Source organism: Dipodomys ordii, unplaced genomic scaffold, assembly GCF_000151885.1.
Source record: "Dipodomys ordii isolate 6190 unplaced genomic scaffold, Dord_2.0 Scaffold16, whole genome shotgun sequence".
In the NCBI taxonomy this organism is placed as follows: domain Eukaryota; kingdom Metazoa; phylum Chordata; class Mammalia; order Rodentia; family Heteromyidae; genus Dipodomys; species Dipodomys ordii.
Window position 1 is genome coordinate 5,858,056 of NW_012267232.1, and position 16,895 is coordinate 5,874,950.

At 35.2% G+C, this 16,895-nt stretch overlaps 1 protein-coding gene across 4 annotated transcripts in view; it reads left to right on the plus strand.

Annotated features, from left to right (window-relative positions):
- The window catches only part of Map4k5 (mitogen-activated protein kinase kinase kinase kinase 5), a 101,641-nt gene that overhangs the window by 22,680 nt on the left and 62,066 nt on the right, over positions 1-16,895 (plus strand). For all 4 annotated transcript variants that reach the window (XM_013012312.1, XM_013012310.1, XM_013012311.1 and 1 more), the window contains 6 exons: positions 9,377-9,467; positions 9,874-9,938; positions 14,836-14,891; positions 15,787-15,834; positions 15,923-15,965; positions 16,692-16,764. In XM_013012312.1, the coding sequence (XP_012867766.1) occupies positions 9,377-9,467; positions 9,874-9,938; positions 14,836-14,891; positions 15,787-15,834; positions 15,923-15,965; positions 16,692-16,764 (376 nt within the window). The remainder of the gene's footprint in view (positions 1-9,376; positions 9,468-9,873; positions 9,939-14,835; positions 14,892-15,786; positions 15,835-15,922; positions 15,966-16,691; positions 16,765-16,895) is intronic.

Genomic DNA, 16,895 nt, shown 5'->3' on the forward strand with positions numbered 1-16,895 from the left:
TGTTGCGATTTTTCCCGTGGCATCCCTAATCCTGTTAGTATGGGTTTCCTCTCTTCTTTTTTTAATTAATCTTGCCAACGGTCCATCAATTTTATTTATTTTTTCAAAGAACCAGCTTTTTTTTGGGTTAATTTTGGCTATAATTTTCTGATTTTCTAATTGGTTAATCTCTGCTCTTAATTTGGTTATCTGGCTCTGTCTAGTAACTTTAGGTTCCATTTTTTCTTGTTTTTCTAGCTGTTTTAATTGTAACATGAGATTATTTACTTGGTCTCTTTCTATTTTCTTGATGTGGGTACTGAGGGCAATAAATTTGCCTCTCAGGGCATTTAGATACTTTTAAAATATCTGGAGATAGCTGTGTTTCAGAAGTGATTTCTTACCCACCCTCCGTCTCGCCCATCCTTCTTTCCTTTATTTTGTCATTTCTCTTTTTCTTCTTTTCTTTCTTCTTTCTTTTCTTGGTGATACTAGGGTTTGAAATGAGGGCCTTGCACTTGCTGTTTACTATCTTTGCCACCAGCCCTTTGTGCTGTTTAAGTTATTTTTTGGATAGGATATTCTATTTATGGTTGCACTTGTCTAGACCACAATCCTGCGCCTTATACCTTCCGAATAACTGGGTACAGGTGCACATCATTATACCTAGCTAATGGACTAAGATGGAGTATCTAACTTTTTTTTTGCCTGGGTTAACCCTGGACCATGATTTCCCAGTCTCCACATTTCAAGTAGCTAGGATGTGAGCCACTGTACTCAACTCAAAAGTGAATTTTAAAAAATTATTTATTTATTTTTTTGTCAGTCATGGGGCTTGAACTCTGGACCTGAGCTCTGTCCTTGAGCTCTTTATCTCAGGGCTAAGTGCTCTACCATTTTGAGCCACAGCACCACTTCCGGTTTTCTGGTGGTTAACTGGAGATAAGAGTCTCATGGACTTCCCTGCCCAGGCTGGCTTTGAACTGCGATTCTCAGATCTCGGCTTCCTGAGTAGCTACGATAATTATTTGCCAATATGACTTAGAAAATGCCTATGTCTGGCAACGTATAAACAAGCCTTATTTATTTATTTATTAGTAAATGAAATCCCAGCTATAGACTGAGTACTTTCTCCATTATAGTTAAAATAGGGTTTATGGTCATTGAAATCTTGTTAAAGATACACAACTTGCAGTTTTATGAAATTAGAGACAAAATTTGCTAAAACATATTGCTTTTAAGGCTCTTCCTAATCCTATTAATACTAAGTAAGCCTTAGGGTTAAGAATAAGAGTAAAAATAGATTGATACATGGATTTAAAAATGGAACTGTAGGGCTGGGAAGGTTGGGAGCGCTTGCCTTGCATGCATGAGGCCGTGGGTTCAATTCCTCAGCACCATATAAGCAGGGAAAAAAAAGCCGGAAGTGGCGCTGTGGCTCAAGTGTTAGAGTGCTAGCCTTGAGCTGAAGAGCTGAGGGACGGCGCCCAGGCCCAGAGTTCAGGCCCCACAACTGGACCCCTTCCCCCCAAAAATGGAACTGTACAACTTGTAAATGGGGACAGGAGGTAAAACTGGGAGAGCCAGGGAAGGGGTAACATTGTCCAAAAAGAAATATACTCATACCTGACTTATATAACTGCTACCCATCTATATATTACCTTTTTTTTTTTTTTTTTGGGTCCTGTCGTGGGGCCTGAACTCTGGGCCTGGGCCTGGGCCCTCTCCATCAGCTCTTCAGCTCAAGGCTAGCGCTCTACCACTTGAGCCACAGCACCACTTCAGGCTTTTTTCTTTTGCTTATGTGGTGCTGAGGAATCCAACCTAGGGCCTCATGAATGCAAGGCAAGCACTCTACCACTGAGCCACCTTCCCAGCCCCTATACATTACCTTTATAATAACAATTAATTTTTTTTTCAAATACATGGATTTGGGGCCTTTTTTTTTTTTTTTTGCCAGTCCTGGGGCTTGAACTTAAGGCCTTGGCACTGTCTCTGAGCTTTTTTGCTCAAAGCTAGTGCACTACCACTTGATCCACAACTCCCCTTCTGGCTTTTTGGTGCTTAATTGGAGACAGGAATCTCATGGACTCTCTTTTCTGGGTTGGCTTTGTACTGTAATCTTCAGATCTCAGCTTCCTGAATCGCTAGGTTATAGGCATGAGCCACGCATCCAGCATGGGCTTGGTTTTCTATACACAAAAATAGTTGTAACAGAGAGTGCAATCCAACAGTCTTATATTCTTGTTTTTTTCTGTATACAGGCAAATACTGTTTTCAGGAATAATTTTACCATTTCTGTTTTATAGTAGATATTTATTAAAGACAGGTAGCAACTTATAAATGGTGACAAATAGAACATGACTTACTAGTCATCAGCATTGAAAGTAGTTCAGTATGCTAGCGTTGTTGAATTTTAGCCTTATTTTTCATTTTCTTTGGTAGTCCTTAAGAATGTCCTACAAAAATAGGCAGATACTGTGATGCTGCATGCCACCGAGTTTTTGTTTTATGCCTAAGTTTGGCCTCCTATCTAATTTACAGGTGTTATGGCTCTTGAAATCTAGCTAGTTTATCTTCAGAATCTTATTTTCCAGTCTCTTCCTTCATTCTTTATGTGATGGAAGAACACATTATTTTTAATTTAGGCAAGTTACAGTTTGTTAGATGTGAACCTTGCTTATATATAGGGAAATATTGTAATATATTTTTGTTCATTTGTGTATTTTTAATGCTAAATTGGAAATATTCAGGCTGTAGGCCAGTAGTTTTAAAGAAGTTAAATGTTTTTTTCCTAACTTACAGAATTTCAAAATAAGTAGAAATCTTTAAATATCTTTGAATAGATGTTTAAAAGTTTTTTATACTTCCAGGAAATCCTGTTTCCTGGAACTATAAGCAGAAAAAGTAGAGTAAATGGAAAAAAGTGAAGGATTATAAGATTTTTTTCTTTCTTTTTTTAATTGTAAAGGTAATATACAGACGGGTTAGACTTACATAGGCTTGTATATAATATGTAAAGATGTAACAAAGTTTTCCTTGTATTGACCACTTGGCCAAATAGAAAAAATGTTAGGTGGTATATTCTCACTTTTCAGAAACTATTTAAAAATTGTCTTGATTTTTAAAAACTAATCTATAAAGTGAAATATTTGAACCCTGTCTTCATTGTTTGAACATTTCAAGTCTGAATTGGTGGGTTAATTTGAGGATACAAATGTACGTCAAAAATTTTATTTTACTGGTTTTAAACAATAGATACAGAAAACTAATGGAAGTTAGATAGAAATTTGTGCAATAAAAATAAATAAAAATTATTTTTAATGGCCAGGCATTCTATTTCTCAACTTGATTCTGATTTGAAGATACTTTTTGTTACTGTATAGTAAAAAAAAAAAGTGATGACCTTTAATGTCAGATTGTAAATTGATGTTCAGCCTCAGATTCTAGATGAGTAAACTTAAAACTGAAATAAATTTCTGAATTTTTGGAATCTGAGTATCCCAAAGAAAATGATGGAAAAATGAATTTTATTGAAATAATATTTTATTGTAATCTACATTCATTTTTCTCAGTGGAAAAAAATCTTTTAAACTAGCACATTAATTATACAAAGAGGGATGTCACTGTTACATTTCCACACATATTTATAATATAGTCTAACCATTCTCACCCTCTCTACCGCCTCCTTCCTTTTTTACCCTTGTGGTACTGAAGAGTGAATCCAACAGCTAGAGCACTTTCTATGCAAGTTCTTTAATAACTTGAGTCATAACCCCCTCAACCCTTAAGTTTTTTCTTTGTTTTTGAAATATCTTCTTGCCTCTCTCCCTTCTAGATAGCTAGGATTATAGGTTTGTACTATCACAAACAGATACTCCTATTTCTTCATTACCATTTACTCAAAACAGTCAAATTCATAGAATTGTGAATAGTGCCACAAAGCAGTGTGGCACTATGTTTTTCATAGATATGTGAAACTTAGCAGATGAAATATTGAGTAGGGTCATTTTAAGTAGGATCATACAGTATCTATGCCTTTCTAAATTTTGTGTGCGTGTATACTGGTACTAGATCTTGAACTCTGAGACCTAGCTTTTTTTCTCAAAGGTGGTGCTCTATCACTTGATCCATAGTTCTCCTTCCAGATTTTTGGTGTTTAATTGGAGAAAAGGGTCTTGTGGACTTTGCTGTGTAGGCTGGCTTTGAATAGAACTCAGACTCCTGAGTAGCTAGAATTACAGATGTGAGCCACTGGTATCCAGCTGAGTATACTTTTTTTATTGCTTGAGATGGAGTCACAAAGGTTTTGCTGAGGCTGACCTTCAACTTCCCAATCACCACCTCTGGAGTAGTTAGGATTACAGATATCAGTGGCTATTTTGTATATATATATACAAGTATAGTAGGGGAACCTAATGGTTAAGGCGATAGATACCTCATTGTGGCTTTGGTTTTTTTCTCTGATTAGCAACTTTCCATGTGCACATTGGTCATTTGTATATCATCTTTTATGAAATGTATACAAATCCTCCGCCTATTTTAATTTAATTTTTTATAGTGGTGTTCATTGAACTCTGGGTCTTATGGCATATACCCTGTCACTTGAGCCATGCCCCTAGTTCTCTTTGCCTATATTAAAAAAAAATCAAGTTACTTGATTTTTTTAGTTGTTGATTTACATGAGTGTTTTAATTTTTTTAATATATTCCAGATATTAACTCCTATCAAATTTAGTGTTTACAAATATTTTCACCTGTTTCTCAGGTTATTTTTGCATTCTGTTGATTGGTCCTTGGATGAACATAAGTTTTAAAATTTGCTGTAGTCTCATTTGTTCATTTTTGCTTTTGTTACATGTACTTTTGGTGTCACATCCAAAAAATTTTTTTCAAATGCAACATCAAGATGATTTTTCTAGAATTTATTCAGAGTTTGAGAGGTTAGGGTCTTACATGTAGGTTTTTTTTAACTGACTTTGAGTCAATTTTATATGTGATTTAAGTAAAGTTCTATCTTCATTCTTTTCTATGTGGATATCTACTCTTCTCAACACTATTGTTGTTGCTGCTTTTAATACGTTGTCCTTTCTCTATTTTTTTGTCGGTCATGGGGCCTGAACTCTGGGCCTGAGTACTGTCCCTCAGCTTTTCTGCCCAAGGCTAGCACCCTACCACTTGAGCCAAAGCGCCACTTCCAGCTTTTTCTGCTTATGTGGTTCTGAGGAATTGAACCAGGGCCTCATGCATGCAAGGCAAGCACTCTACCACTGAGCCACCTTCCCAGCCCCAGGTTGTCTTTTCTCTAATGGCCTTTTTATTCTTGTTGAAGATTATTTGATCACATACATGAGGCTTTATTTCTGTGTTCTCTATTCTATTGCCCTGTGCCTGTCTTCATGATAGTTGCACGCTGTTCTGATTACTATGGCTTCTAGTATAATTTGAAATCAGGAAGACTGAGTCCTCTAACTTTGTTCATCTTCAAGATTGTTTTGGCAAATTTCAAAATGATTCTTTTTTGTAGAAACAAAATTTGCCATTGGAATTTTGATGGAGATTATGTGAGATTGGAGAATTGACATCTCAATAATATTAAACCTTCTCGTACATGAACATTAAATGTCTCTGTTTACTTGTGTCTTTAATTTCTTTTGACAGTGTCTTATAGTTTTTGATGAACAAGTCTTAAACCTCCTTGGTTCATTTTATTTCTGGGTATTTTATTTCTTTGGTGCGACCATAAATGAAATTTTCTTAATTTTCTTTTCTTGTTGTTCTTTGTTAATGTGTAGAATATGTTTGATTTTATATACTGATTTCAGTCGTCTATAATTTGTTGAATTTGGATGAAATCTTTAGGATTTTCAACATTTAAGATCATTCACCTATGAGCATAAATTCATTTGTTATTTAGAAATTGGATTCCTTTTAGATTATTTTTTTTTGTGTTTTTTTTTTGTTTTTTGTTTTTTTTGCGTCCGGTTGTGGGGCCTGAACTCTGGGCCTGGGCGCTGTCCCTCAGCTCTTCAGCTCAAGGCTAGCGCTCTACCACTTGAGCCACAACGCCACTTCCGGCTTTTTTCTTTTTGCTTATGTGGAATCGAACCCAGGGCCTCATGTATGCAAGGCAAGCGCTCTACCACTGAGCCACCTTCCCAGCCCTCCTTTTAGATTATTTTTAATGGCATGAACAATGAGTACAAACTGTTGTTGAATGAAAATAGTCTGTGAAACTGTGGCATACAAGTCCAGTTTGTATATATGATATGAGGAATCTAATTTATATACTCACATGATTCACGAACATTTTTATTTTTATTCAGCTTGTCTGCATATGCTAATTGGAGAGTTAATATTATCTACCATTAGGATTATTATTGAAAGATAAACCCTTCATTGTAGAGATGTGGTCATTTACTGCAACTGTATTGTTTGATTCTTTGCTAGTTTTTTTTTTATTCTTCTAATGAAATTTATTTTTCCCTGATTATTTTTTTTCTCTTTTGGTGGATAGTAATTTTGAATGGTTTCTGAAGTGCTGATTTTATGGTTATGAATTGCTTTAACTTTTGCTTATCATAGGAGATCTTTATTTCTCCTTTGATATTTAAAGTATAGCTTTACTATATTATGGTAATCTTAGTTGGTAGATGATTTTGTTTTGTTTTGTTTTTGTTGGTCATGGGGCTTGAACTCTGGGCTTGAGCCCTGTCCCTGCGCTCTTAAGCTCAAGGCGAGTGCTCTACCATTTGAGCCATCTGGTCATTATTGGAGATAAGAGTCACAGACTTTACTGCCCAGTCTGCCTTTGAACTGCGACCCTCAGAACTCAGCTTCCTGAGTAGCTAGGATTGCAGGCATGAGCCACTGGCGCCTGCAGCAGATAGTTGTTGTTTTTTTTCTGTTTGTTTTTTGCCCCCCTCCCCCCCTCCCCCCCTTTAGGATTACTGCTGCTGCTCTGCTGTTACTCTGATAGGTAACTTGCCATTTTTCTCTTGTCTTTTAGTATGCTTTCTTTGTTCTGTTCTCTTGGTATTTATAATTTGATATTAGAACTTCTTTTCTGTTCATGAATATTTGGGGTTCTAAATGCCTCCTGTACTTGGACGTCCATTTCTTTTTTTCAATTTGGAAAATTTTCTGCTATAACTGTACTGAATAGTTTTTTGTAGAGTTGTCTCTCAGTTGTATCCCAGAGTTCAATCTCTTCAGTGAAATTTTCCTCCCAGTTTGCTGAAATTTTTTCTGTCTTCAGTTAATTCCTTTACTTAAATTATCTGTTTATTTGAATCTTGAAATCACTGGTCATTTTAAAAATTAGACTTTTTGAATCTGTTGAGGTGGACATCTGGTTTTATGTAGAGGTCTTAGTGAGTAGCCTTGTCTTGAGGATTCACTTCCCAATGCCTCTTATAGAGGAGAAAACAACACTGCCATAATAGCAGGTACAGAAATAAAAGTACAGACAACTATTGCACCACCAGTAACAGTACAAAAAGAAATGGTAAAAGGACTATAGAATAAACCATTTTATATTAACTATGGTAAAAGTAATTACAATAATGAATAAAATAAAAAGGGAGCAGGGAAAGGGAGAAACAAAAAAGAAACAAAGTTAAAAAATAGCTTGAATATAGCAGCCCATCTGTAATCCTAATACTTAAGAGGCTGAATTGAGAGGATAACTGTTCTAAACTAGCCCAAGTATACACCAGAGTTGGAGTATTTCCTGCCTCTATTTTCTGTGAACTGTTTTTTCCCTTCTTTCTTGATTCTTAATGTTCTTCTTTTCTATCCTCAAAATATTGTTTCTCTTTTGTTATTTGCAAAAACTTTTGAATCTACCATTCTGCCCTGGATACATTTCTGAGCACCACTCATTTTAAATCTTGAGGTGCTTCCCAAAGACTACTATTGGAAACTTTATATATAAGTTATCTATCTATACATAGATAGATAACTTATAATGTTATAAGTACTTATAATGATGTCCTAGTAAAGAAAACCTATTGGTCTCTTAACATATGGTAATGTTGCTATTGTATTTATTCTATCAAATGTTCTAAATGTACTATGGTAATAACCTCTTTCTGCAAACAATCCTAACTGAAAGAATTCACTAGTCAAAAAAAAAATGGGAGTATAAAAATCTGCCACAAAAATAGCCATTAACTTGATATTACTGAAATATAGGAAATATTTAGAAACAGCAGATAACAAATGAAAGACTTGAATGAATCCAGATACTTAACAGATTAAACTAGGTCACAAGAGTTCAACTGCTGAAATTCCTGTGCATTTCTGCAGCAGGACTCGAATCCATGTTTGTCTAATCAGTGTATTAATATTACTTCTTTTTTCTGAAATAAACACTACTTTGATGTAAAACAGTTGGTGGTAACAGTATCAAAAAACTCACATAAAAATGTTGTTTTTATAAAACTTTGTTCTACTTAACTCATATTAGTGAAAGACAAATTGAAAGTACAGATTGAAAAAATAATGCAACCATGTGCCAGTGGCTCACAGTTATAATCATAGCTTTTCAAGTGGCTGAGATCTGAGGATCATAGCTTGAAACTTAGCCTGGGCAAGAAAGCCCATGAGACTCTTATCTTCAATTAACTCTTCCCCTCTCCACACCCGCCCCCACCCCTGTCACAAAGACAGAAGCAGAGCTGTGGCACTACTAGTCTTGGGCAACAAAAAGTTCAGGGACAGCACCTAGGCATTACTATTTTTTTAAAGGTACCCAGTTTAGCTCAGGGCCTTGTTCTTGTTAGGCAAGAGCTTCCTAATTTTAGCATTAGATATTTTTCAAATAGTATGATGTTTTTTGTCCAGGCTGGCTTTGGACTTCAGTCATCTTCGTACCTATGCCTCCCCTGTGGATGGAATAGGCACTACCATATCTAACTTGTTCTTTGAAATACAATCTCTGACTTTTTGCCTAGCTAACCTTGTACCACAGTCCTCTGACCTCTGCCTCCCAAGTAGATGGATTATCACACCCAGCTGCATGTCTTTTGAAATACTCTTTCTATGTACATATGTACTCAAATGATTATATAAAAATCATTTTTCTTAATATACTGTGAACATATTTTCATATCAAAACACATAGCATAAATTATTTATTCTTTCATAAACCATACTGTAGTAAACATCTTATCTCTGTGCATATCTCCTTAAGAAAAAGAAACTTGGAAGCAATTGAGATTCAGAGATTTGTACATTTTTAAGATTTTAGGTTTTATTGAAAGAATATATCACTTAACAGTCTCATCTAAGTATTGAGAATGACTAACTTCTCATCTCTAGCTAATCGTTTTCCTTTCTTCTGGTATATCTTGAGTAACATGATAACCAACTTATTTTTTGTTTTTGTTTTTCAGGTGATGATTTTTCTTTGATTCAGCAAGAAATATTTATGGTTAAAGAATGTAAGCATTGCAACATTGTTGCCTACTTTGGGAGCTATCTCAGGTAATAAAGAAGAAGCCCCATATGCCCTCTATATTTTATAATTTCTTTGCTATTATTCTCCTCTTTATATAAGTATACTTTATATTTTGACATAAAGCTTATCCAAAGCTGAAGAATATCTGAAGGTTTCTGACAACTGTACATATGTGGTCATACTTTAAATGGCAGCCTTAATGAAGCATTATGGATGATTCTTAGGAAGTGTTTAATTTAGACACTGATCTCGTTCTACTCCATTTACAGAGGGGCATGCCAGCTGCTGTGCTTGCATTACTGTGCTTGAATGTGTATTGGAGAGGGCTACTAGATGCTTCCCTTCCACTTTGTAGTGCCAAGATGAAGCAACAGAATCCCTTCAGCAGTTGAGAACTACCACCTAACATATTTCCTTTCTCTTTCATGTTAGTCGGGAAAAGCTGTGGATTTGTATGGAATACTGTGGTGGTGGATCACTTCAAGATATTTACCATGGTACTGTGAATTTGGTTTTATAATTTAAAACTTACTTTGATTTTAATGATTGATGTTTAACATCTTCCAATTAATAGGTAAATTAACAGTTCTGTTGCCAGAGTACTGCATAATAGAAATATAAGGGGATGTGGCAAGTGGTGGTGGTGATTATTCAATTGTGTTTGTCTTAGCCTAAACTAGGAAACCTCTAAGTATGTCTGAGTCTAAATTATACTTTTTAGATATAGTCTAAGAGTGCTTATCTACAAAGGAAACTGCTTAAACTTTCTTGTAAATAAGAATTGAAATGCAAAGGATTAGCTCACATAAAGGAAATTGTGCAGCTATCTTATCTTAATAATTTAAACAGTAAGCAGAAAGCAGTTTAATTGTTGATTTAATAATTTCTTGTAGGATGATATATAGATTTTTAAAAAGAAATTAGAGTATTTTACTTAGCAGTCTATTAATTTAGTCTTTTTTATTGTTGTTGAGTTTGCCTTTTTTTTTTTTTTTGGTGCCAGTAGTGGGGTATGAACTCAGGGCCTGGGATGTCCCTTAATTGTTTTCTGCTGAAGGCTGCTGCTCACTTCTAGCTTTTTACATTGATTAATTGGATAGGGTGTCTCACGGACTTTCCTGACTGGGCAGGCTTTGAACTATGACTCTTAGCTCTCAGCCTCCTATTTAGCTAGGACAGCAGGCATGAACCACCAGTGCCCTGCTTCCATTTAACTTTTTATAATATTTAGAAATAGTCTTAGTTTAGACTACCCAGTTTCGCTTCTAATTTGTTGTGTTGTTGGCAATTTCTAGAATTTGTGAGAGTTGAATATAGATTCCTATCATTTTTTCCTTATTCAATATAGATATAGGATAGTAAAATATCCAGTGTAACTGTGTTATATGGTTTATTAAGAATTATGTAAGTGTTTTAAAAATATTTCTGTGCTGAAATCTTTGTTTTGGAAGTAATATCAAATTTTAGTTATATCACAATAAATGTAAAAACAACTGCTGTTCCAGTTGAAGTATCTTGTATCTTGTAATAATCAGTTTCATACAATTATAGTTAAAACAGCACACTTTACCTAGAATTCAGAATCCAGTGCTGCACTTACATAGATGAAGTAGCTTCACATTTACTTAATTGGATATATCTCCTCAAAAATATGTATAACAAAGCCGGGCGCCGTTATATATATCCTAGCTACTCAGGAGGCTGAGATCTGAGGATTACAGTGTAAAGCCAGCCCAGGCAGGAATCTCTGTGAGACTCTTATCTCCAGTTAACAACCAGAAAACCTGAAGTGGCACTGTGGCTCAAGTAGTAGAGTGCTCACCTTGAGCTGAAGAGCTGAGGGACAGCACCCAGGTCCAGAGTTCAAGTCCCATGACTGACTCTCCCCCTACCCCCCAAAAAAATGTATAACATAGTTGGTTATACTTAGGATTTTAAAATAATATTTATAAATTTTATTAAATAATATTTTATAAGTATATATAAATGCATATCAATATAAAAGATATATGACAAATTGATATGTCATTTCTTGGGGAAGAAAAGTTGGGCTCAGATGTAAAATTCTGTTATAAAAATGTATTGAGCTGGGTGCCGGTGGCTCACGCCTTTAATCCTAGCTACTCAGAAGGCTGAGATCTGAAGATTGCGGTTCAAAGCCAGCCCAGGCAGGAAAGACCGTGAGACTCCTATCTCCAATAAGCCACCAGAAAACCGGAAGTGGTACTGTAGTTCAAGTAGTGGAGCGCTCACCTTGAGCTGAAGATCTGAGGGACAGTGTCCAGGCCCAGAGTTCAAGCCCCACAACCGACCAAAAAAAAGAAAAAAATGTTTTGATAGCTGGACGCCGGCGGCTCACGCCTGTAATCCTAGCTACTTAGGAGCTTGAGATCTGAGGATCACAGTTTAAAGCCAGCCCAGGCAAGACAGTCCATGGGACTCTTATCTCCAATGAACAACTAGAAAACCAGAAGTGGCACTTTGGCTCAAACTGTAGATTGTTCTCCTTGAGCTGAAGAGTGCAGGGACAGTGCCCAAGCCAAGTCCAAGCCCCAGGACCGACAAAAAAAAAGTATTGATATATCATTCAGTAATATATTTAAAATATTGCAATTATCTAATTTAGTTAGGACAAATAACCCATAACAGAAAAAGGCCTTATTAATCACTATCTCTTTATTTAAAAGCAATTTTTTTTAGCATATAGATATAACTACTGAGGCTAAGCATGTTAGCATATGCTTGTAATCCTAGCTACTCAGGTTCAAGGCCTGCCCAATCAAAAAGTTAGTGAGACCCTATCTCAACAAATAAGCTGAGAACAATGGTTTATGTCTATAATTCCAGCTCCATTGAGGTATACTTAGCAGGAGTAAAGTCCAAGGCTGGCCCAGGCAAAAATATAAGATCCAATCTGAAATTCAAAGAATTGGAGTTTTTATTCAATAGGAGTTTTTTGTTTGTTTTTGTTATTGGTTTAGTAGTACTGGAGAGAGCCTCATGATGCTTGCTAGTCGGATTTTCTGCCCCTTGACCATGCCCTCAGCCTTCAGTTTTATTGGTCATTTTCAGATAGAGTCTTGATTTGTGCCCAGGCTGGCGTGGGCTGTGATCTTCCTACTTGTGCCTCCTATCTCTGGAGATAGCAGTCACAGTCTCTGCACTAGGATAATGGACATACAACATTATGCCCAGTCATTGTTTTAAGTGTTGTCTTGTAAACTTATATGCCCAGGCTGGCCTCAAACCACGGTCTTTGAATATCTGCCTCCCAAGTAGCCAGGATTATTAGCTTCAACTACTGTGCCCAGCGTCAATTATAACTTTTATCCACTTAACATTTTTACAAAATGAGGACTCTTAAAATATAGATAAAATTAAGGCTTGTACACTACTAGTTAAACCACAGCTTCATTTCAAGCTTTTCTGGTGTTTAATTGGAGATAAGAGTCTCACAGACTTTCCTGCCTGGGCTGGCTTTTAACCGTGATCTTCAGGTCTCAGCCTACTGAGTAGTTAGGATTACAGGCATAAGCCATTGGCACCTGCCTAAAACCTGATTTTTTTTTTAGGTAAATTAAATCTAAGAAATGTCTATGCCTTTAGTGCATTCAAAAACATAGTAATCATGTAAATTGGATGCTGTTAATAAAGTAACTTCTTTTACTGCTATTCTTATTTCCTAAATCAAAATTTTGTGAGCTGGGATGTAGCATAGTGGCAGTGAGCCTGCCTAACAAGTGTAATATCCTAGGTTTTATCTCCAGTATCAAAAAAGAAAAGACAAAAAAATTGTGTTGATGAGTAGGGTGTAGACAGCCAGTGATTAAAACATGCATGAAATTTTTTTGTGCATAGGTTACATATTGAGTTTCACTGTCTGCAAACACCACCTAGATTTTCTCTTCAGTCACTAAAGGAATAATTCCAGAGCTTCTTGTTTGGGTACTTGAATATACAGGATTTATAATCAAATTAAGAGATAAATCTGTTTTCCAGAAATAGAGTGAAAGATTTCATAAGATGATGCTTTCAGAAGAAAGCATAATACTGAAAAGAGACTATCTTGACACTTAAAAAAATGTATAATATTTTTCACTATGTTTCAACAGCCAGTCTTTTTATGGTTCCCTGTAAATATATGTTAATTAGTTGCATATTAGCTTTATAGTTCTTGGTTTTCTTTCTGAAAATTATTCAGGATTGAGTTCATGCTTCTTGGTTTCTATAGAATTTCCTGTGGTACTTAGTACTGAGCTTTACACAGAATAGGTTCTTTGTTTTACTTTTTTTTTAAATAATTTTTTATTGAGATTAAGTGATTACATAAATTTCGCAAATTTCATAGCATTGTGGAATAGTGATACTTAAAGTCACAAACACATTTTACACTTCACAAGGCAAATTGTCATTATCATGGTCTATAATGTTTGTGAATTCTTTGAGCTTTGACAGTACAACTATTTCTTCCACATCAGGTGATATGTACATTTCTTTCCTTTTGCTTAGTGTAAGCTGTTCCCTCTTTCCCTCTCATTCCCTCCCTCAGGAGCTTTGTTTTTCAATACTTAAGGTTGCTATGGAATAAATCTCTTTAAATTTTTTTTTTTTTTTTTTTGGGGGGGGGGTCTGGTCGTAGGGCCTGAACTCTGGGCCTGGGCGCTGTCCCTCAGCTCTTCAGCTCAAGGCTAGCACTCTACCACTTGAGCCACAGCGCCACTTCTGGCTTTTTTTTGTTTTTGCTTATGTGGTGCTAAGGAATCGAACCCAGGGCCTCAGGCATGCGAGGCAAGCGCTCTACCACTGAGACACCTTCCCAGCCCCCTCTTTAAAGTTTTTAAAGTACACTTTGAAATTCTCAGTATATTCTGTTTCTGTTTACTAATATTTGGTTTTTCTTATTGTGGTTGTAGGAATTGAACCCAGTGCCTCATGCAAGCTAGCCAAGTGCTTTACCACTTGAGCTATACCTTTAGCTCTTTTATTTTACAAAAATAACATATACTCCTGATCAGAAGGGAAGTTGTCTAATGACACATATAAAGTTGCATATAGTTTGTCATTTAAAAAGTAGATTGTATGCTGGGAGCCGGAGGCTCACACCTGTAATCCTAGCTACTCAGGAGACTGAGATCTGAGGAACGTGGTTCAAAGCCAGCCGGGGCAGGAAAGTCCGTGAGACTCTTATCTCCAATAAACCACTAGAAAACCGGAAGTGGTGCTGTGGCTCAAGCAGTAGAACGCTCGCCTTTAGCTGAAGAGCGCAGGGACAGCACCTAAGCCCAGAGTTCAAGCCCCACGACTGACCAAAAAAACATTTTTTTTTAAAGTAGATTGTATTTTAATTTGTTAGATTCAAACTTATATCAGTATGGTCTTTTTCTTTCTCTCTAGTTACTGGACCCTTATCAGAATTGCAAATAGCCTATGTGTGCAGAGAAACCTTACAGGTACTACAATTGTTTATGTACATAGTCAACCCCATTAGAAAGGCAGTTTCACACTTGATAACTGTAAAATGATTACTTGCCCAAAAGAGAATAATAAATTCATAACCTTTTTCCTAAGGTCTAGTATTTTAACTCTGTAAAGCTAGTTATTTTTTCATGAATAAGTTATAAGAATCCTTGTTAAGCAGATGGTTACACCATGGTATAAGGTGGTCATAAGTGATAGTGTTGATTGCTGATAGACACAGTGATCAAGTGTAATAGTCTATGTCATCTAGTTCTCACTTGCTACAAATGAAGAGAAGGTATGACTATACACTGACGAATAAATACAGTGGAAGGGATATAAACACCTACATACTGCTAGAGAAATTAAAGACCTAAATACTATACTGTATTCATAATTAGAAGATTTCATACTATTAAAGTATTAGTTCTTCCCACATTACAGATTGACTGAAATCCCAATCAGAATCTAAGCAGGCTTTCTTTTTGGTTTGTTTTTTTTTAAAGAAATAGACAAGTTGATTATAACTTCCTGTGCAAATGCAAAGCACCTAGAACAGCCAAACAAATTTGAAACCTGATGTTTAAGAGAGAAAGCCAATCAGGGCTTCCTGGAAAGAAGAAAAGAATTATAAATGGGCACAAGAGAAGAAAACTTTTGAGGGTGATGAGTTTGTTCATTATCTTAACTATGGGATTAGTCTTCTAATAAGTGTTTACCAGAAAGTGAATTTAAAAGCTTTGTGATAGAATTAGCATTAATAAAAAGAGACTCATCTTGTTTTACCTAAAAAACACTGTCTAGTTTTTTTTCTTAATCAATTAGAACTTATATAGAAATTTTTAAAATTTACAGTTTTTCTAATATATACTATTTTTTTAATTTCAGGGTCTTGCCTATTTGCATACTAAGGGTAAAATGCATAGAGATATCAAAGTAAGTTCATTTTATATTCTTATATTGCTAATTCTTTTGCAAGAAATGTTATGATGCTAGTTTAATAGCATTTGTAATTTTGTTTCAGGGTGCAAATATTTTATTGACAGACCATGGTGATGTAAAATTAGGTATGTTATTTCAAGCTCCTGAAACTTTTTCCAAAAATACTTTATTAAACTGTTAAATGAAAATTAACCTTATATAGGTTTCATATTTATATTGAATCATGATAATTCTGATCATTGACAGAGTTAATTTTACTACAGTGATTCAACTTAAGGAAATTATTTTAGTTTTATTCATAGAAATATTAACCATATTATAGTACAAAAATACAAACATAAATCTCAATCAACAGCTAAATTCAATAAAAATATCTAGAATATATGCAAATAAAATATTTTAGTGTGTCATGGGCAAAAATGAACTACACGCATTTTAAATTTGTTTATAACTGTGCTTAATAAAAAGCAATGTAAAAGTTTATGCATAATTTTTTAAACTTTGTTTAAAAAAGCACCAAAATATCTAATAATATTTTGTCAGGATTAAAGGAATTTGGGTATTTTCCTCATGTGTTTTTTCCCCCCATACTAACTTCAGTGTGCATATAATTAAAATATTTTATTACCTTGTTCCTAATAAAGTACATTTTGATTCTAGTAAAATTTCATGAAGTTCTTTCATTTTAATGAGTATGTTATGAACTAAGCAAGAAGAGATTTGGGTATTTATTCACATTTCTCTGACATTGATATCCAAATTATTAACAATGTTATGCCTAAGTGTGAATCTTAGACATGCTAGTTGTGCTGAAAAATAAATATTTTCTGTTCTATTTTTTTCCTCACCAGCGGATTTTGGTGTGGCTGCAAAAATAACAGCTACCATTGCAAAGAGAAAATCTTTCATTGGCACTCCTTATTGGTAAGATATTATCATGATTGACTGGTTCATTTTCATTTCTTCATGCTTAGTGATCAGTCTTGGTATTTGGTAATACAAATGAGCCTTGAAAGCCAAGAGATTTTTGCATTCTCCTTGATAGTATTCTTGTT